This window comes from Nannospalax galili, unplaced genomic scaffold, assembly GCF_000622305.1.
Source record: "Nannospalax galili isolate Female #2095 unplaced genomic scaffold, S.galili_v1.0 scaffold580, whole genome shotgun sequence".
NCBI lineage: Eukaryota > Metazoa > Chordata > Mammalia > Rodentia > Spalacidae > Nannospalax > Nannospalax galili.
Window position 1 is genome coordinate 879,862 of NW_008345762.1, and position 22,143 is coordinate 902,004.

Sequence of the window (22,143 nt, forward strand, 5' to 3'; positions counted from 1 at the left end):
TGCCAACATAATTTTAAACTGATTGGATGTATAAGATGCAGCCCTGGAAGTTTCTTATTGGTAGGTGCTATTCTAAGGGCTGTGGAATGTGCTGACTGTTACCTGTAGGGCCAGGAGTCTCCGTTTTTACCTTATAGGGCAGTTTTTATGCTCATGCTTGCTTAATCTATAGTTTCCTGGAAAGGGGGTGGGGAATAGCAGGTGGGGGTCAGGGCTGCCAGGGTATGTCTAGGCATGTCTAAAGCAGCAGCCAAGCATTTTACAGAAGCTAAAAGAGCAATTAGTGGGGGTCTGGAGGGATTGGGGGGTAGTGGGTGAATGAAGAGGGTCTCAGGGTCCTACATTACAATAATATTTTCCAGTCTGTAGTCTTAGTTTTTTTCTTATCATCATGTAATTTTTTCCATAGTAAGATCTGCCAATAATTTTGAATTTTAAGAGAACTTTATTTGTACAATTGTATATATTTATGGATATAAAACATGTATGTTTTAATAAATATATACATTATGTAGTGATTTTGAATATAATAATATGTTTATTAAGGATGGCAGAGATTTGATATAGTTCTTCAAGTTGCAAATTCTCTTGTAATATGGGATTTTTTTTTTTTTTTTTTGGTCTTTTGAGACAGGGTCTCTCTGTAGCCCCAGTTGACCTAGAACTCACTAAGTAGACCAGGCTGGACTTGAACTCACAGAGATCTGCCTGCTTTTGCCTCCTGAGTGCTGGGATTAAAGGCGTGCACCATCATACCCCGCATAACATGGGATTTTTATAATGTGCTAGGTTATCACATAATTTTTGGGTTTCTTGATATTTTATTCTATTGCTGTGTTCTAAGACTGGTCCTATACGCTGTGCTTTAATTATTGTCAACCTACTATAAAGTTTGAAAATATATTTGGCCAAGTTCTTCAGTTTTTGTACTTTCCTTTGCTAAAAAAGCATTTTGGCCATGCTTGTTATTCTAAGATAAAATTTAGAGCTGTTTTGAAGTTCCATACTTTCTATTTTGACGTTCTTGGCCAGAACTCTTGAATATCTTTTAAAAAGCTTTAACTTTCAGGATCATTTGCATTTCTGAGTGAGAATCACTCTGCTGAATTTTCTGTTTCAGAGGTTTGTAGGTTCTTTTTCCTTGTAGGGAACTGAAGGTTTCATCTGTTTGGATCCAGCTCCTTAAGAGTGTGTCATATTCAGTCATGCACGAGGGACTCACATGTCTAATTAAAAACAAGCACAACTGTACACACTTATGTGGGAAAATATTTGCCAGCAATCTTCCCTCCTTTCTTACCTGAATAGATTTGAGTGCTCCGCTAAAGAAATTTAGATTTTGCCATCCATGGCCATTAGGGGGCACAAGAGTGCTGTTTATAGTCACCCACCTGAGCCAAGTGCATGCTTGGGCATCATAGAATAATATTACAAAGCAGTAATGTAACAATGAGTACTGAGCAGGCACACACCTTTATAATTGGTGGGGACAGTTACACTTTAGCTCATTCTTTTTTATTCCAGCTAACATGTTTGTGTAGGGCTTATTGTAAACAATCTCTTTCACTTTTGCTTTTCTTTCCCCTTTCCTTCCTTCCCTTTCCCTTTGTCTCCCTTTCTCTTCCTTCTCACTGTATACCCAGGCTGGCTCAAATTCTTGATTTTGTACCCTCCTGTGTACTGGGATTAAGTCAGTGCCTCTATGCCTGGCAAAGATACAGTTCTTAAACTTTTCTAAAGTACAGAGATTTTACAGATGATTGTAGACAAAATCCCTTATTTTACAGATGAGGAAACTGATTTTTTTTGAATTTTTTGTATGTCATAGAGAACATTTTAACCAATCTTAATCATCTTTATACCCCCTTACCCACTGGCCCCCTCCCATAGCCCCCTACACCACTGAAATTCATACACTCTGTCATTTGTGTTAAGGCCTATCGTGTTAAGTTAGTGTCCCCAGATGCCCCTCAGTGCAACTTCATCCATTGGAGACTAGGCAGCCTATCTAGATTCCCTCCCTTTAAGATGATAAGCTCTTCCTCATCCAGCAGTAATCGGCTGCCAATAATTTTTTGACTCAGATTGGGGCCCGTCGCCTACTTCCAGCGTTGTGTCCTGGGGTTTCGTGGAAGCTGATGTTTGTAGCTTGCTTTCAGGAAGCATCAGCAAAATGATTGTTCAGTATCTTTTGATCCCAGTCTAGATCTCCTCTCTCACTTTATTTGCATCTTCTCCCAACAGGAACCCACTTTTTTGGAACTGCAATGATTAAATTTAACATGTACTTTGGAGAATATTTTGATTAGCGAAAGTGGTCCTTGCTTGTGAGATTGACTGTGAGAAACTGTAAGTAGACCTTGGGAGATGAGGTGAACCTGTAGGTTTCTCACTGGCAGATACTTTCTCTCTGTGCATCCAGTCTTGATTTTTGTTTTTAAAATAATTTTGTGCTACTATCTCTTTTAAAAAACAGTTAATAGTCTTATTATTGACTATTTCTTCTTAGATAATTTACTGTTGCTAAATGATCAACAGCTAGGAATCAAGGAGAACATGAGGGACATATCTTGGGAAAAAAATCCTTAAATTGTTTAATTAACTCCACAAAACAAGGAGACAGTTTACATGCCTTGTCTGTGAGATAATGAGAAACTGAAGTCAACTGGAAAATGTACAAGATAGATAAAATCTTTGAAATAGCCCTTTATAAATAGGTATATAAATTTATGTCACTTTGTGCCTCAAGGTACTCACAGGTGAATCGATTTTGCAGTATTTGCTCACTCATCACCTTTGTTTAGATAGTGTGCGCACACGTGCATTACACACACACACACACATACACACATATGAACATTTTGAAGCACTTTCTCAAAGAAGGATTGCAACCTGTCATATCCAATGTCAACTCATTTCCATATCCCAAGTCTTGCTAATACAGACAAATAGGTGTATGTTCACATATAGTAAACTCCTAAGTAGGTAGCTAAAGTACAGCTTCTTTCTTTTCAGGGTGTCCCTAGCTCCAGTCTGCCTGGAACTCACTATGTAGAACAGGCTGACCTGGATCTCACAAAGATCTACCTGCTTCTGCCTTCCAAGTGTTGAGATTAAGGCATGCTCCACCATGCCCAGGGTAAGCACAGATTTTAAAAGGCAACTGATGATTCCTGGGAGGGGAAGATTCAATTTTGTTTAAGGGTGAGACTTTTAGTAGGTTGGCCAAGCTTCGGCTGATAAACCTACACTCAAGGGCATTTGGGGACACAAACCTGACATTATTGGCCTTTGTATGTATCATATATATCAAATATATATGAATGCAGCAATTTGGGAGGTTAGAAAGGGGGCGCAGATATGGAAGGGGATCTAAATATCAAAATATATACAGTTTACAAAAATTCAATAAATTAAAAACCGAAAACAATTTGTGATTTCCCTCGCCCCGTTGCCTCTTGAGCATCCTAGTTCCTCCAATTTCCTGTCGTTAGAACAAAAGTTGGGGGCAGAACTGTGAGACACAGAGTTCTTTGGTTGCTTAATTTACTATTAAATAAAAGGTGGTGTTTGGACTATGAGATGTTTGGTGGATAAGAGCTTTTGTTACATAAGCATGAGGACCTGAGTCTGAATCCTAAGTACCAGTGTAAAAAGTCAAGCAGAGCTGCATATGCCTGAAATGCCAGCACTGGGAGGCAGAGACAGGCAGATCCTGAGTGCTTATTGGTCAGCCAGCCTAGCCAAAATGGCGAGCTTCCTGTTGAGTGAGAGTCCCTGTATTAAAAGATAAGGTAGTGAGCAATGGAGGAAGACACCCAATGTCCTCCTAGTGCTGCTGCATGGTACACCCACCAGCACCCCTACCTGCATGCAGCATGCGCCCCCCCCCAAAGTGATCTCTGTTTAAAATTCTTTCCCAGGGTGCAGTTGTTCCATTATTATGTTTTGAATGGATAAATCAGTGAAATAAACAAACACAAACCCCTAACCACCTATAATTGTCTCATACACAGATAATGACCAGAACAGGCTGGTATAAATGACACCATAATGTTATGCTGTCTTCTTCCTTCACCTGGCTATGTATTATGAACTTATGAATTTTAGTAACCTTAAAATATTCTATCATGACAGGTGTGGTGGCACACGGCTTTAATCCCAGCACTTGGGAGGCAGAGGCAGGTGGATCTTCTTTGAGTTTAAAGCCAGCCTGGTCTACATAGTGAGTTCCAAGCCAGCCCCATTACAGAGAGACCCTGTCTGAAAAAGACCAAAAAAAAAAAAAAAAATTCTGTCATATGGATAAAGCAGGATTTATCTGTCCATCACTGTATTGGTGGACATGCAAATAGCTCCTGTTTTTAATGTTGATCATTTCATGTACACACACACACACACACACACACACACACACACACACACCCCAGTATATAGGTTTATTGTAGGTGAATTAAAAACAACTACTTGGTATAAGAAGCGCAGGAAGGGCCAGAGAAATGGCTTGGTGGCTGAGAGCACTTGGCTGTTCCTACAGAGGACCCAGGTTCAGTTGCCAGCACTGAACAACCTGTAACTCCAGTTCCAGTGCATCTAGTGCCCTCTTCTGGCCTCCTGTGGCACTGCATGCATGTGGTGCACTTGCAGGCAAAATAGTCACAGGCATAAAATAAAAATAAAAAAAAAAGAAACACAAGTAGGGGTTTAAAAATAGTTCACCTGTGCAAGTATGGAGAGTGCTGTTTAATCCTGAAGCATTCCTGGTCTTTCCTCCCTCCTCTTCCTGGGTTTAAATGGTGACTGACAGTTTGCATTGAGAAGCTAGAAATTTCATTTTCATAAGTCACAGACAGTGGGCATTCAGGAACTTTATATCATTTATTCAACCCAGCATATTTCTGTATTTTCATCAGGAATAGAGTAACATTGTAAATATCCACTTTTTGGGCAGATATTTGAAATCAAGTGACAAAATGAATCCTTTGGACCCATTCAGTGATGGTGAGCTCACCTCCTTCTCAGTATTGGGTGAAATTGGCTGTGATGTGCTCATGATCGAAGGGAATATAATAAGAAACCCCTGGGGAGAAGCAGAGAATACAATGACATATCATACAAACCTCCCATTAGACTGCTTAGAGGGGTAAGGTCACTCTAGAGAAAAACGAGCGGTTTTATTATTCTTGACAAAATTTGGAATTAGGATACTTAAGGATTTCTTTTTTTAATTTATTACTTTTTTATTTTCTGTGTATGAGTGTAGTGCCTGCATGTATGGGAATGCACTGTGTCATACAATGCCATAGAGGCCAGAAGAGGGCATTGGCTTCCCTGGAACTGGAATTACTGACAGTTGTTAGCTGCCACGTGGGTGCCGGGAACAGAACCCAGGTCCTCTGTAAGAGCAGTCATGTGTTCTTAACTGCTGAGCCATCTCTCCAACCCCTGTAAAAATAAATCTTAAAAAATATTTTATTATTTTTATTTTACATGCATGAGTGTATTGCCTGCATGTATGTGCACCCATGTTGTACAGTGCCCATGGAGGTCAGAAGAGGTCATAGGATCCCCTGGAACTGGAGTTACAGATGGTTATTAGCCATGATGTGGGTGCTGGGAACAGAACCTGGGTCCTCTGTAAGAGCAGTCAGTGCTCTTGATCACTGACCCTTAAGGAGTTCTTTAAATATTTTTTATCATTTATTTGCATGTATGTGTGTTTTGTGGTCAGAAGACAGCTTGGTTCTCTCTTTCCACAATGCGGGTTCCGGGGATTGAACTCAGGTTGTCTGTCGGACTTGGTGGCAAGCATCTTTACCTGCTGTGCCATGTTCCCCAACCTCATTTAGGGATTTCTTATTTCCAGTCTTTAGGTCACCGTCTTGTGGAAAATGCCTTTGGGCACAGCTCCTTAAGATGTACAAGCCTATTTCTCTTGTGTAGAAAGTTTTGTTACAATTTTCCTCTGAAATGTTATTTTCAGTCTTTGAAGAAGTACCTGACATAGCAGTCATGCAATAAATGGTGATTGTCAGTAAGTGGCTTGAATTAAAGCATTTGAAGGAGTATCTCATATTTTTGAAGATTTTTATAGGAAATAAGGAAAGACAGAATCTTTTGAGACAAGAAAATTAGATGATGTCAATATCTTTATCTTTTAGGTAGTTCAGGAGACAGGAAGCATGACAGTTTCATGCCCAAATATTTTGGAATCTGAGGTCTTTCCTTTAACCATCCATGTCCCAGAGAAGGGAACTAATTTTCAGACATGAGGAAGAAGCCCCATTTAAGTTCCCAAGGTAATTTCTTGAGATGAAGTTGGTAGGAGAAAAGATAATGATGATGATGATAATAAGCATTTTCAAACACATGGCGCATAAAGGGCATTGTACTTCATAATCTAAACACATTTTTCTAATCCTCACCATAACCCAAGAAATGTTATTTCCATTTTACAGCTATGGACACTGTGGCTCACTGAAGATTCCTTATTGTATAGTGCAGCTTGTGAACAGGACATGGGCTTTCCTCTAGGCCTGTGTGACTGCAGGGCCTTTATTGTCTGCAACCCCACAAATTCCAGTGGGCTAGGTTTGATTAACTATGTCATCGGTGATAAGCAAAGCATCTCTCCCAATGTAAGAGTGCACAATGGAATGCTTTTATCAAGACACAGTCTTGGCAATCTGTATTCACAGTCCTCTGTATAGTGAGAGTGTCAGGGCTAACACCACCCTCAGACAAAACCAAACCTCAGTGCTCTTTAAGTTGGAAGATGTTTTAGTATTTGTGCAAGCTTTAAGAAATATTAAAGTTTTGCTGGAGTTTTTTTTTTTTGTTGTTGTTGTTTGTTTTTCTTACCACTTTCCCCACATAAACGTGGAGTCACAAATACTCCTTTCATTTAAAAAAGCCAGGATTGGAGAGATGGCTTCGTGGTTTAAAGCATTTACTGCTCCCATAGACAGCAATTGTTTGCTTGTTTTGAGACAGGGTCTCGCTGTAGCCACAGCTGGCCTGGAACTCAGTGTGTAGCCCATGGCTGGCCTTGATCTCATAGAGATCTGCCTCTGCCTCCTGAGTGCTGGAATTAAAGGCATGTCACACCACGCCAGACTTTCAGCAGTTGTCTACCTAGGATCTGACAGCCTCTTCTGGCCTCCATGGGCACCCCCACCCCCCATACACATAAAAAATAAAAATCTTAAAAGGAAAAGAAGGCAAGGAATGAATTTTGTGTGAAATCATGGTAGAAAGTACACTCATCCCAGAGCTCAGAAACTTGGACTTGATTGCCTGCTCACTCAATTTTAGGCACATGCTTCTTACAGGTCCCTCGTATGTTTCCCAGTAGTTACCTTCCTAGTAAAACGCCACCAATAATTGCAGAGTAATGACTATATATGACCTGTGATTCCCTTATAGACTGTTATTATAAATGTGTAGAGCCTCACATTTATTAGGTACAATAAGAAATTTAAAAAATTAATGGATGTAGCCTTTAAACTGTGGCAGAAAAGCCTGTTCCTTTTCTTCTCTTACCTTCATTTAAAGGTGTTTTGTTGCTAAGGAACTCCCACCATGTTTTGTGATTAGCATTTTCAGCGATGTTATTGATAGAAGTGACCATAAGGCCCCAAGATGTCATTGTGGTTTCAAATCTAAGAATAAAATGGTAAATAACATGTCAATTGAAGTCAGACATTAAAGGGACAAGATGAAGGGACAGATATTCAAGTGCTTTAGAGAGCAAAAAAAAAAAATGTTCAAGAGAGAAATTACAAATGACTAATGAATTAGAATTAAGCCACTTTAAATACTTAAAATTTAAAAAATAATTTTATTTTCACTTGAATGGGTTGATAGGCATTTCTATATTTGTTTAGAAACCAGTGTTTCATGAATATGCTATTTGTAACAAAAATGTTTGTCCATGTGTGTTTGCGAGATTACATGGACTTATTTCCATTTGGTATGGTGAAGACTGTAGACTAGTGAGTACCTCCACATTTGAACAAGAAAATGTTATATTGCCCACATCTCCATGTATCTTCAGGTTCAGTCTGAGCCTCTAAGGTTTCCTTACATGGACTATTGCATGGGAATAAGAGAATAGCCATCAGAGGACAGTGTGCTCTCTCACTGACAGGCTCCAGTGATGTCTGTATCCCTAGGATATTCCTTATGTTTCTGTTTTGGACACCCCAGATCAAAAAAATCAGAGGAATTAGATCTCTTTCTATGAAAGGTGTTCTGTGTACTCCACCAGTTTTGAAGCAGCGTTCTCTTGACGCTTCATCCAGCCACTCTGGAGTCTTCCTTGATGGGGCCCATCCACCCTAGATGAAGTCCTTGCCACTCCATAGCTTCGGCATTGTGGCCATCTCTTCTCTCTCTCCTTGACTTCTGTTCTCACAACCCAAGTATCATTTTTTTTTTTTGTCTTTTTGAAGCAGGGTCTCCCTGTAGCCCCAGCTGTCCTGGAACTCACTATGTAGACCAGGCTGGTCTTGAACTCACAGAGATCCGCCTGCCTCTGCCTTCTAAGTGCTGGGACTACAGGTGTGTGCCACCACGCCCACTCCAAGTATTTTTTTAAAAAATATTTTATTATTTTATGTGTACGAGTGTATTGCCTGCATGTACATGAGTGCACCTGTGTTGTGCAGTGCCACAGAGGTCAGAACAGGGCTTTGGATTCCCCTGGAACTGGAGTTAAGGATGGTTCGTAGCCACCATGTGGGTGCTGGGAATTGAACCCCAGGTCTTCTGCAAGGGCAGTCAGTGTTCTTAACCACTGAGCCATCTCTCCAGCACCCCCCCCAAGTATCATTTTTTAGAATGAATTTCCTCACTCATAAATTCATAGCGCATCCCTGCATTGTGAAAGCTAATCTCTTTCACCTGGGATTCCAGACTTTTTATGGTATTATCCGACCTTCCCTTTGAGACATCATTTAATTCAGCCCTGTATTCTCTTTTCTAGTGCGTCTGGTGTGCTCACTGGTCCCAAACTGCTCCTATGTGAATGCTTTGTCATACACATTTCTTCTTCCTAGAATGCCACACATTTTCACATTTTCCCAAATTATCCCTATTCTGTGGGGCCAAAGCCAGGCACCCTTCTTTTACTCTTCTAGTACACAGTGAATGCTCATTCCTTTGAACTTCTCATATTAGAACTCTGTCATATATTGACTTGTATGAAGCCATTTCTACTCATTAGATTATAAACTCCTCAAGAGAGGAGAGGAGAGGAGAGGAGAGGAGAGGAGAGGAGAGGAGAGAGAAAAAAAAGAGAGAGAGAGAGAGAGAGAGAGAGAGAGAGAGAGAGAGAGAAAGAGAGAGAATATGAATTTGAGCATTTGAATTAGGCCTGGAAGGAACGACATCACTTGTAGTACTCACTTGAACATGGAGTTTTTGCGCTGCGCTTCTTCCAGGATGACAAGTAGCACGGAACCTCTTTTCACACTAACCTCAATAGTCACATTGAAGAGCAGATCAACACCTCTCAGCTGGTTGTTTATGGTGTATGTGACAGTGATGTCATTTGATGCGGTGGGGACAGTGGTAGGATAATCAATTAGTGTTGGTTGCACGTCATGATCTATGAAGAACAATGAGGCCAAGTTTATCAAAGATTATGGGGTTTGTATTATGGGTGCAAAATCAATGGCAACTTATCCCAGAAAACCTTTCAAACAAGTAGTAAATTTACACCATTTAACAAAATACTTGGACAACTACTATAGAATCCTGGCAAAGATTCCATGTTGAAGTTGGGAAATCATTGGGAAGCAGCTTAGGGAGTGAGGTTGACGTGGTGATGCTGTGATTAGAACGAGTTTGCTTGACTTTGGTTCCTCTAAATTCTGCACTGACTTGAACAAGGAACTCACACTTTCTTCCTGTCGTACAATATCAATGTGATGCAGGAGAATGTGAATACTTTATATTAGTATTTGATTAGAATAAAATATTGGAAGAATTGATTCTAAAGACTGTTTTTGGAGTGATAAAAGGGCTAGGAAGGCTCTCTGCCCTCAAAGCAAATATTTCAACAATGTGAATTTTAAGTATTTCTCTATTATATTTGATTGGATACAAAAATATTAAAAAATAGCATGCCAGATTTTTTTTTCTGTCTTTTTGGTCTTTTTTGAGACAGGGTCTCCCTGTAGCCCCAGCTGTCCTGGAACTCACTATGTAGACCAGGCTGGCCTTGAACTCTCAGAGATCTGCCTGCCTCTGCCTCCTGAGCGCTGGGATTAAAGTTGTGCACCACAGTAGATGTGAAAAACATTACCATTGAAATCTACCTGATGACTTTATATCCATGCTCAGATGCCAAGGAGCTCAGAAAGTAACTCAGAAAGTGCCTTCCTAGCACTTTTCTGACTAGTAAGAATCAGATAGAGATTAGAAATGCATGTGCAAACATCTTAATGTCAATTACATTAAAAATGAATTTTTCTGTATGAAACTGTGTATTTTAATAATGAAATGGATATTGTTTTTAAAGGTTAAAACCTCATTTAATTTTATGTCTTATAGGGTTTATATTGAGTACAGTATTGTATAACTGTAATAATTCAAATGTAAACCTAAACATTTATAGCCAACTTTGAAAGAGATGCATCTTAGCTCAGGAAAATGTTATTGAATATGTCAATGCTGTTGTAATGAAATGCTTCTTCTAAGTATGTGGTTATTAAATAAATAATTAAGAAAAATAGCATGCCAGATTTCCATCCTACCCCTCTAGAGTTCTTTGAGTGTTAAGCTGTCATAATTAGATCTTTAAGTCTTGGTTGAAATATCATTTGTGTGTGTTGTTTTAAGCCCGCCACATAAAATCAACAATTGGTCATTACTTTTTTTTTTGCTTTTGTTATTGTAAAAATTGTAGTTTTGTGTGTATGTCTGTCTCCTGACTTTGTAAAGAGCAGATAAGACATCCATAATGTTTAGTGGTACATTTGCCAAATGAATGAATGAATGAAGCTCTTTGACTGTTGTGACCTGCCTCAAGAGAGGAGAGGAGAGGTGTTCAGGGTGATGAATCAAGTGGCTCGAGTCTGAATTCTGAAGGCTGGATACTTTGGCAGTGTGCAAGCACACACTCTTGGAGAGTGGAAATCAGGTGTGGCTCTACCTGTGTGGGATAAACGAACAAACTTGTATACCACTTAACACCAACCCACATGCAGTCCCTAGTTGCTGCTTTATGACATAAGAAGAGGAAACTGTTGAAAAGTTCTTACCAGGGCCACAAGTCACTTGGGGCACATCTAGGTATGTCTTGCCTTTCAAGGAAGGGAGAATTTGGGCAATGGACATGGGGTTTTGGAATTTCCCCTCTTTAATCTCATCGAGTATTGTAGCCATGGTCTTCTCACAGTCCCATTTGTTGGTAGGTTGCTCAGGTGTCACAGAGAGAGCCTGGGGTGGAAGGGGTAGGCATGGGCAAGGGGAGAGAAAGGGAGGAAAGATTAGGTATAACTGGGTGTTGGCTCTATGAGGGATAGACTTGATCACTAATCCTTATGGTCATCCAGACTGAAGCAGTAGAAGGTTTGGAACTACTTTTGTCTTTCTCAATGCACATTTCTACTTCTTACCACACATGGAACTGGAGCCCAATGGTAGGGCCCCTGCCTAGCATGCATGAGGCTGTGGGTTTAATCCCAGCACAACAGTAATAGACAAACGATAATTTAAAGAAAAATAGCCACAGAACAACTATGTATCCAGTGATCAGATCCAGGGAATGCTGGTAGGGCTGCTGTTTGGATGTGGAGTGGGGGTGATTTGCAAGGAAGGCTGTAGAAGGAGCTTTAGTTTGGGGCAACCTGGTCTGGCAGTGTGGTGGCTGCATTTGATCTATGTTGCTGTGCCTACCCTTTGGTAGGCTTTTCTTAGATCTTGTGACTGTGTCAGGACTTGTCAGTCAGAGGCTCCATAATCCTGGCTTTGGAGTAGAGTCATGGCCTGGGTTACTCTGATCTCCTGCCACCTTCTTGGGGACAGTGACTGTTGGATGCATGCATAACCAGTCCATATATATATATATATATATGGAGAGAGAGAGAGATATATTTCTTTATCCTCCTGGGGTTATTCATCTGGGAACATATTAGTAAACACTGAGCTGCCATTGACCATCTTCCTCATACACTTCAAAAACACCATGCAGCAGCAGGAGAGAGTGAGGAAAACCGGGGTTGGGAGACAAAAGAGTGGTCCCTGATGTCACAATTTGATATCTTTATTCTGATTATTCCTAAAACCATTTCATCTAGCCTTGGACTTCCCCAGGTATGTGAAATAGTAAATTCTATGTAAATGATTTGGGCTTCTGCTAGTTGGAAAATCAATCTTGTTTACTATGTCAGGCAATTCACCTATTCTTGTCAAGTTTTAGATTTCATGGGTAAACTAGAAAGTGTAAGTCCTGCCTGCCTTTAGAGGGGGTATCCTTTGAGGTTCCAGTGGGCCAAATATGTACAAGCATTTTGCAAGGAATGATGTGGAAACTATCATTGTAGATTCCCTTACTTTACAGTTATGTTAACTAGAGCCATCAGGTGTGCTAATTATCTTAGATCACTAATGATCAGTTTTCTTGAAGCTGGGAAGAGAAAATGGGAGATGGTAGAGGAGTCAGAAATAGCTCTCTGAGCTAGGAAGAGCAGTATGAATATCGGATAGTTGTGACAGGTATTGTCGCCCTGTTAACTTTAGCAATCACAGAGCTATACTTGCCAGTGGCCACTTTCCTTCCTTCCTTCCTTCCTTCCTTCCTTCCTTCCTTCCTTCCTTGTCTCCCTGTAGCTCCAGCTGATGTGGAACTCACTTTGTAGACCAGGCTGACCTCGAACTCACAGAAATCCGCCTGCCTCTGCCTCCCAACTGCTGGGACTATAGGCATGTGCTACCATACCCGGCTTTAGAGGCCACTTTCCAAGACAGTTTGGTTTAAGAGGCATCAGGTAGATACTCGTTAGTAAGAATATCTTCCTAAGTTCCACTAAGTGATATATTTCCTCTGGGAATAAAACCTTATCTATGCCAATATGATAGGTTAATGTTATGCCATTAGAAATCATTGATAACTCTGTGTGATGAAGTTTATCAGACTCCTTGTCAACATGAATGCCTGAGGAAAGGAGTGCAGTATATGGTGATGGAGGAAAATGAGGAGTCTTGAAGCCAAAGGGCCTTTCAGGAGGGTTGAGGGTGGCTTGGGTTGTGTGAGGGACTCTGGCATTTGGGAAGAGGGTGAGCAGAGGCTGGAGAACTTTAATAGTACTACTGTTTTGCTGGTTTTGGGGAAATTCTATGAAGGGTAAGTGGGTATGGAACTTTGCCTGTGATGTTTTTGTATATCACATGTCATTTAACTTGGCCGTAGCCTTGTTATTATGGAGAAAATGAAATTTAGAGAATGTCAATATTTGTCCAAGATGGGGCCAGTTAAGGCTCATGTAATAGGAGGGAACTCATGCCTGGTGCTGTAAACCTAGACAACTACCCACAGCTGGGGAGGATATAGACCTTTGAGGAGAACCTATTAGTACCATTTTCCTCTATCAGTGTAACTTCAAATTGTATTCTAAATACCAATCTTCGTACCCACAGGTATGTGTAGCTCTCACTCATCAGAAGATGGAGGCTACTGCAGGGATCTACAGCTAGCCAAAATGCAGAGAATAAGTGACCTGGGAGTCCCCAGTCCCAATTGGTACATCTACAATGCAACCTAGGGAACATAGTGGAAGAGGGGTGGAAAGAGTGTAAGAGCCAGAGGAACAGGATGTCTGCTGTGAGATAGTGTCTTCTAGACAAGATGAGGATGTAGCACCCGTGAAATATCGATATGGTTGCCTAAAAAAGACCTGAATAACGACTATACCAGTCAGCATGGCAATGGGGGATAGGGACAAGCCCACAAGGCCCTACTTCTAGATGAAGAGCTACAGGTAGGAAATGGTGACTGAAGGAGGGAGAAACAGTTTTCTTGAGGGACAAGTCCCCTGATAGATTATCTAATCCTAAATGGTCTTTTCTAATCACATGTACACATGGGCAACACTAAATGGGCTCAAGTGGGTTTTATATATTACCTGCATATATATGAATAATAAAAATCAGAAGAACTTGAGAGGGGTGAGAGAGAGCGGGGGATGGGAGGAGTTGGAGATAAGAGAAGGAGAGGTGGAAATGAATTAAATATACTGTATAATTCTCAAAAAAGTTTCAAGGCAAAAAATAATAAAATGAAATTCTGATTCTCAACAGCAGGAAAAAAAGATGGGAGCATATTTGAGATTCAAACCCAAGTCATTCTGGGACTAGAGCCCTTTGATCTCAACCCCAGAACATTGCAGAGTAGACAAAGGTTATAGGTTAGACACCTGTTGGTTTCAGCTTTTGGGTTTTCTATGTGAACTCCAGATATGGGTGTAAGTGGATAGGTAGGGAGAAGTTATGTATCTTAACCAACAAGAAAGTACATGATCAGTGGTATCTGGATGTGGAGGAGGCCCTACTCTTTGACAGAAGTCTTTTTTATTTCCAGGTATAATTTATCAGAGTCTGCCTAGAAAATGACAAAATTCATAAGCCAGATTAACACAGTAAACAGCCGGTAACCAGTGTAAGCAAGCAAAGCGCCTGAAGCAGGGTGAAGTGAGGGACCCCTCTGCCAACCCCAGCCCTGTGCTTATTCCCTTAGGTGGCTTGTTCTCCTAAGCTAGACCTGAGCTCTGGAAATGTTCTTGTGTGATTCAGCCCTGGAAAAAATGCTTCTTTTCCATGACAGAATCTCATGACCATGACACAGATGCTGACTTTACTCTTTATCTGTCACTTCTACACATGGTGTGCTGGAATTGTGGTTTGTTTTCATTATTATGCTTATCCTTGACTACTACTTAGGCTGTCTGTACCATTCTCTGATTTTTAGTGTAGGGAGGCTTCCAATACCAGTTTTTCCTCACAGGAGTCTTTCTTTTTCATTATTCCTTTGGATATTATTCCAGAGCTACACGAGGCTTAGCATTGGATTATAATGCCGGGATCTCCCTTTCCGGGGCTTTCTGAGATGGGAAGATCATTGTGCAGTTTTTAGCAACTTTATAGCATCAATATCTCGGTATGGGTTTGAGGATTAGACCACAGATGACTTTATGATTTCTGATTGTAGTTAGCCATCCTTACCATCATGAATGTACTTGCCTTCCATGGAGGATGCCTGCCCTAGTCAACTGGGGCAGGGGGAAGGTGATGGATTTGGAGCTGTCAAGCAGCATCTGACCTAGTCCAAGCCTAGGAATATGTACTAGAGAAGTACAGAATTGAGTGTGGACTTGACTTAGATATAGATCTGGCTCTACTATACTAGGATTGTGAGTGAGTGTGTGTGTGTGTGTGTGTGTGTGTGTGTGTGTGTGTGTCAACCTCAAACTACTCATATTTATCATTTTAAATACAAGTTAAGATAAAGGGCTGAACAAAGAACAATTGCCTGGAAAGTTTGAAGTTGAAAATTCCATCAATGTTTTTTGAACACCTGCTTTCCTATCAGTACTTAAACACTGGCCTTTTGGTAGTGTACAGCTTTTGCTAGGAAACTGGCCATTATTGATAGCACATTATTGATAATGATTTGTTTCATTTTTCCCAAGGAAGGAAAATGAGTTGACATAGGTTTTTTTTTTTTTTTTTTCACAGTTTATCTAGGAGCTAGCACTTACCTGCATTTTTCCAGAGGAGAAACTGCAGCAAAGTAGCTCAGGAATGGACTCCAAGTCACATTAGCTGGACTTTCCCAGGCATGTTAGCCACATGTGAGCAGACACGAGGCCCCTTGGACTCCCTCAAGAGCCTTCAAGATTTGTTTACCTGCATGGCAAGGCCAGTGCTGTAGATGTCTCCGATTATGCCATTGGCTTGGATCCTCGAGCTGATGTTCTCCACAATAGACTTTAGTGCCTGAGCAAACAGGGCTCTGTAATTTTCATTAGAGCCCACGGGAATCCTGTTGTACATGCAGGTCAGGGCCAAGGTTGCCACTGCTCCTGTATCTGGGAATCACAGGGGAGACAGACCATCACTGTTGTCACCACCGAGCTAATGTTTGTCAGCAGCCTGTTGTGTTCTAGTTACAAGATCTCATTTAGTTCCCAGAACCACCTGTGAAATAGAACCTACAATTATTTTTGCTTAAGAGATGAGGCAGCTCAGTCAGTAAAGTAACTGCCCAAGGCTACACAGTCAGTAAGCAGCAGGCTAGAACTTAAAAATAAATTTAGACAACTCAATAGCTCTAGACTTTAAATACTGTAAATGGGTATTATGTTCAAGCCTACTTCTCTTGTTTCCGTGCTTGTCTTTGAAATGTTGTTGCTAGTTCGTGAAAGCCTGGCCATCTCCACCTTTCAGTGAAGCCACTTTGGTCTTCCCAGCACAGCAGATGGAGTCTTTTTAGCATTTGATGTTTATGCCCACTTTTTTCTGTCTCAACATTCTGTGTCCTGCTTTGTGGTTGCTAGGTGCCCTGAATGCTTGGTCAATGGGACTTCTGCATCCCCCATGGCACCCAGCAAGGGACATCTTCCTGATTTGCATGTGATAAACATGTGTGGACCAAATGAGCAAGCTCTGGGATGACAAGAGCAGAGCAAATGAAAGACTTGCCAGATAGCATCTGTTATTTCACTGCCCATTTCATCCTACCTCAGCCCACCAGAATGTCTCACAGCTTCGTTAAAAATGACAGTGCTACTGACACTCAAAGACAAGGTCCAGACTTCCCGAACTGGTAGAGATGCCCCAACAATATGTGAGGTTATGTGAGGTTCTAGATGGGAAAGAGATAGTAGTATGCTCTTCTTCACCCCTCCCCCTTTGGTCTTCTTTGAGACAGGGGGTCTTCCTCTAGCCTCCACTGGCCTGGAACTCACTATGTAGACCAGGCTGGACTCAAATTCACAGAGATCCACCTGCCTCTGCCTCCCAAGTGCTGGGATTAAAGACATGGGCCACCACACCTGGCAGTAGCCTGTTCTTAACCTCAGGGAAGGTCCTAGAGTATATCTACCAGCTTGTCTGATAGAAAGTGAAAGGAGAAAGGTTGGTGATGTGGCCTGCAGAATTGAGTGAAAGCCTGAGGTAGTATTATTGTTTAGAGAGTGATGACAGAGGGCCATAACTTGAGGCCATAACAGTGAGCTAGGGACCCCACAGAGGAGAGATCGTTACATCTCCATGTTATTAGCAAGAACAATGAGTCTTTCTGTAAGAAACAGTATATTTTAAAATGAAATGGAGATCTTTTTTAAAGGTTAAAAACTCATTCAATTTTATGTCTTACAGGGTTTATACTGAGTTCAATATTGTATAACTGTATTAATTCGACAGTGAACCTAAAAATTTTATGGCCACTTTTGAGAGATGTATCTTTGCTCTGGAAACTGTTATTGGGTATGTTAAAGCTGCAATGAAATGCTTCTTCTGAAAAATAAAAAATATATATGTAATAAAAAGCTGGAAGGAAGGGAATAGTATTGCAGAAGAAAAAGCTTCCGTTTGCAAGCAGCCAAGTGCCTGTAAAGCAAAGGAACAAGATGACCCCAGTGCTTGTCGAAGGGGAACACCATGGCTGAGGGTTCAGACAATATAGCTGCTTAATAGAAAGAGGACATTTGGCTGGCAAATGGAGAAGCATTGGGAAATAAAGACTGTGGAAGGACTAGTAGCAGTTACAGAGCATAGGGTAGGGCCGAGGCAAGACATCACTATTTGATTTGGAGATAACTTATGACTTGGGCCACATGTTTAATGTTCCCAGTAGAAGTCTGTCCTTAATTCACATGCCCAACAAACATTTGTTCAGTGTCTCCCATTGACTCCTACTTCCGTAGTTCTCAGCTGCACCTCGATGGAGAGGTCCTCCTCCTTACTACCTGCTCCCTCACCACCTCTCAGCACACCGTGCCTGTGGTGTTCTCAGCCCAGGTCAGTGTCTGATGGTGACAACTTACCCACGTTGAAGGGAGAGGAGTTGGCCATCAGGATCTTAGCAAAGCTCACTGCTATTGGTAAAGTTGTCTCTGAGTTCTTCTGACATAGGGCCAGGATCGCCAGACTGGGCCCGTAAAAGGCTGAGGCTTCCGGGCTGGGAGCTCAGAAGATGATAGAGAACCATCATTAGACACTCACTCACTGGAGACATTGTGAAGGAAGAAAAACCAAAGCTTTGTAGTAGAAATGGCTAGAAAACCTGTCTCCAGAGAAAGACACAGTGTTGGTAAAGGCTGACCTTAGTGTTTCTCAGACTAAGAATGTCATCTGGAATTTGAAGAGAAGAATGGTGTTGTCTCTAGACAGGCAGTGCCTGGCCTGGTCTGTGTGCCGGGGGAGTGGGCTTCTCTAGTTCATGTTGGCTGAGAAGTGAATCTCTCACTGGTGTGACTGTCAGAGCAGGAGTGGGATTATGTCCTTTCTCTAATTTTCTCTGTTCCCGACCTCTACCATTTTCCTCTCTGGGTTTAAAATTCCTAGGAAGGACCCCGCACCTCACTCTCTCCCCTCCCTTCCCATGAATTCTTACTTGAAGGTGCCCAGTTCTTCATTTGATTTTGTAAAACTGACACTTTGTTCCCAGGGTCTCGGCAGGAGGAGGTGAGAGCCATAATGGTGAGGGCGAGCTGCCCAATGGTCAGGTCTGTAGAGGAGAGAACAGAGCCATGATATGTGGACATTCACAGACAAGGGGCCACCAGGGGCTTGGCAAAGCTCTCTGCTGATTTTTTAATTTTAAATTTAAAAAAATTTAAATTAATTTATGATTATGATGCTGGGTGTGTAGATGTATACCACAGCATGCATGTGGAGGTCAAAGGACAACTCTGTGGAGTCAGTGCTTGCTTCTACCTTTATGTGGATTCTGGGATTTGAACTCCAGTTGTCAGGTCAGGCCTGCTTGATAAGTGCCTTTACCTGATGAGCCATCTTGCTGGGCCACCTCTCAGGTTCTTTTCCAGAGCATTTGGATTTTTCAGTAGTATATGCCTATCACTTAAAAAAAAAATCTTTCTTTCCAAAGAAAGAACACGAAAAAAATCTGTAAGAGAACACAGAATCTAGTATCGTCTGTGACTTGATGATTGTACAATGAAAGCCATTATCTTGCATGATTAATATACAGTGAAAAAAGAATCCCTAGTGTCTGGTTAGGTAGGAAGTGAGAACAGCTATGTAAGCTCATCTATGAAAGCTTCCAGGTACAGAGTAAACTTTATCATATCTTAACCCCAAGGCAATTCCCGTGAAGTAAGTAGATCACAGATTTTGTTGCTACTGTCATTGTTATTATTGTTTTTGTTATTAAAAGGTAAGATGAAGTATGTGGCATCCAGTGACTCATTCAAGGTCACAGAGTTCATAAGCAGCAGGTCTGAACTGGAGGTCCTGACTTTCTACACTCAGTCTGGAGCTCTTTCTGCTTCCCTGCCCTGGTCATTGACTATTCTGACTTTACATGTTTCTTTCTGGGTATTCTGCAGGTGTGTAGGGAAAGGTGATTGAGGTTTAATGAGCACTGAGGTAATAGCTGTCAAAGTTGGGTCTGGGTGTGGCCAGTGTGTGAAGATTTAGGCAGCGGGGAGGGGCTCCATCGTCTCACCTGCACTGTCACTGTCCATGAGCTCATAGGTCAGGAGCTTCTGGGTCTCCGGGTTGTAGGTGCCAGCCAGATTCATGGCAATCAGGATGCTGGGGTTGGCGAAGGCTGATTTGGTCACTGAGTTCTCCATGAGCACTTGTATGCCATCGACCCAGGGCTGCTCTTCTGAGGGGACAGCTGAGGAGAGAAAGCCACTTACCAAACCCCTATCCCTCATTCCCTTTCCCCCAGAAACATAATTTTTATGTCCTTTATGCCTTTTAGTGGAAGGCTTGTAAGCTTTGGGGATCAAATGACTGAAAAGAAATGTAGACAATATCAACAGCAGTTTTCTTTTGAGGCTCATTAGTCCTTACATCTTCTCCAGCGCCCTGCGTCTTTAAGGTTGTTCATTTACTTTAAATTATCATTTACATATGTTATAAAATTTTCCATTTACTAACTCTAAGCAGCTTAGAGACATGATTTGTAGCTGTTTCTTAGAAACCACTGATGTTTTACATTCCTTTCTCTGTAGTCTTCCACGAAGAGATTTGGACCATAATCTGTCCTCATCAAATAAACCCCTCATCTGTAGTGGTACCTAGCCTGAGGAGCCACAAATTACCTATCTTGTACCAGTATCCATCATTCCTGCAATCATAATTCAATCTCTCTTTAATAAAATACGCATCAACTTGACTCTCAAAGAACTTGTGTTATGCAGTTAGGCAAGATGAACAACTTCCCGACCTCCTGACTGACCCATTTTTGAACTCTATAGTAATTACTGTTTCAGCCTCTTTTTCTATCAGCAGAACTGTCTCTGAGATCAATGCCTCTCCCAAGAGTATCTGCTTCCCTGCCCTCAGAACAAACACCATACTCACAGCAAGAGCTTTGGGTTCCTGCCATAGCCCAGAGCAGATTCAGGAGATAGATGGTAAGCCAAGTCATTTAGCTTTCTCCTGTTCTGTCCACAGCTTCCTGTCCACAAACACCAGTATTTGCTAATGAAGTGTTCATATACCTTTTTGTATTCACCCTTATCTTCATGAAACAGTCTGCTCCAGATCCAGCCACTCCTAACTGCCTAGGCTAACCCCTCCTACCTTGATATAACTAATTTTCATTGCTTATCTGAGTTTACCTACTATGTAGACCCTCCATGGTATCTGAAGGTGACACCTATGCAGAATAATCTTACAAGAACCTTAGGGCTGCTGGGTGTGGTGGTACATGCCTTTAATGTGAAGGCAGAGGCAGAGGCAGAGGCAGGCAGAGCTCTGTGAGATCAAGGCCAGTGTGGCCTACATAGTGAATTCCAGGGCAATGGGGGGCTACAGGAAGTCCTGTTTAAAACAAACAAACAAACAAACAAACACCTTAGGGCTGGGTATGCAGCAAAAACAGCACCAAAAAGTATTGTTTAACAAATTCCTGGATCATTAAAGTGGGAAATTTTCTAATATGTGAATATAAACATGGCTTTTCCTAGGTATATGACCTCCTTGATGTTTATACAATAATTTCATTGAGGTTTAGGCATTTTGGTTGGCATCAGCTCATTTCTCTTTATTCTAAGGAAGCCAGCTGCCCAGTTGGGAGCTGCTTTATGGAGAAGCCACATGGTGAAGAGGTTAAAGCAGGCTCCAGTCAGCATGCAGGGACAGGGAAATATTGCCAGTATCTATATGGGTGAACTTGAAAGCACATCCTTCCCCAGTTGAGCTTTGAGATGAAGGCAACCCCAGATGAATGTTCATTGTAGCCTCAAGACAGACCCTAAGCCAGAGGACCAGTCAAGTCTGAGATAAGGCCAGAGGATAATTCTAGTCTTTATGATGAAAGGGGCCCATGTGCCATCTGAAGGACCGGTGGGCAGAACAATGCCATTTCCCTCCCCCGCCCCCGTATATATACATCCTAAACCATGGAACCTGTGACTATGTTAAGCAGGTCATATGGCAAGACTGAATTAAAGTTACATGTGGAATTAAAGTTGCCAGTGAGCTGACTTTAAGATTGAACGATGAGTTCCCATCACCTGGGTGAGTCCAATGTAATCATAGGGGTCTTACAAGTGGGAAAGAGAAGCAGGAGAATTGGAATCAGAGGATATGGGCCCATGGCGGCAGAAGCTACAGTGATGCAATGGCTAGCTTTGAGGATGGCAGACACTGAAAGTCTTGGAAAACAAGCTATCTGGATGCTGGACACAGCCTTTTAACACTTTCATTTTAGCCCAGTGAGACCTAGTTGAAATTTCTGACTTCCAGAAATGTAAAATAATAAATCAATTTGGAACTAACACATTCTTAGCCATTTGTTACCACAATAAGCATGAAGTACAGGACCAAGAACCCAGCCTGGTGCCGACCTGGGGTTGCAGAATCTGCCTGTGACCATCCTGAGTTGATTCACACATTTTCTATGCCCAGTTCCTTAAACATGCACTTCCTTTAAGTTAC

At 41.6% G+C, this 22,143-nt stretch overlaps 1 protein-coding gene across 1 annotated transcript; it reads right to left on the reverse strand.

Moving 5' to 3' along the window:
• Positions 1-5,018: 5,018 nt before the first annotated feature.
• Positions 5,019-20,629, reverse strand: Cblif (cobalamin binding intrinsic factor). The gene is made up of 9 exons (XM_008842020.1): positions 20,563-20,629; positions 19,694-19,870; positions 18,620-18,733; positions 18,051-18,191; positions 15,910-16,091; positions 11,268-11,445; positions 9,409-9,610; positions 7,543-7,661; positions 5,019-5,080 (listed from the first exon to the last, which is right to left on the reverse strand). The coding sequence occupies exons 1-9, from the start codon at positions 20,627-20,629 to the stop codon at positions 5,019-5,021; spliced, it is 1,242 nt and encodes a 413-aa protein (XP_008840242.1).
• Positions 20,630-22,143: the final 1,514 nt, after the last annotated feature.

Coding starts and splice junctions, on each gene's coding strand:
- Cblif (XM_008842020.1), bottom strand. CDS start 20,629: ATGACTTGGCTTACCATCTATCTCCTGAATCTGCTCTGGGCTATGGCA. Junction 18,192..18,619: donor GAAGAACTGGGCACCTTCAA/GTAAGAATTCAT, acceptor TCATCTTCTGAG/CTCCCAGCCCGGAAGCCTCA. Junction 11,446..15,909: donor GCACTGGCCTTGCCATGCAG/GTAAACAAATCT, acceptor CTTCCACCCCAG/GCTCTCTCTGTGACACCTGA.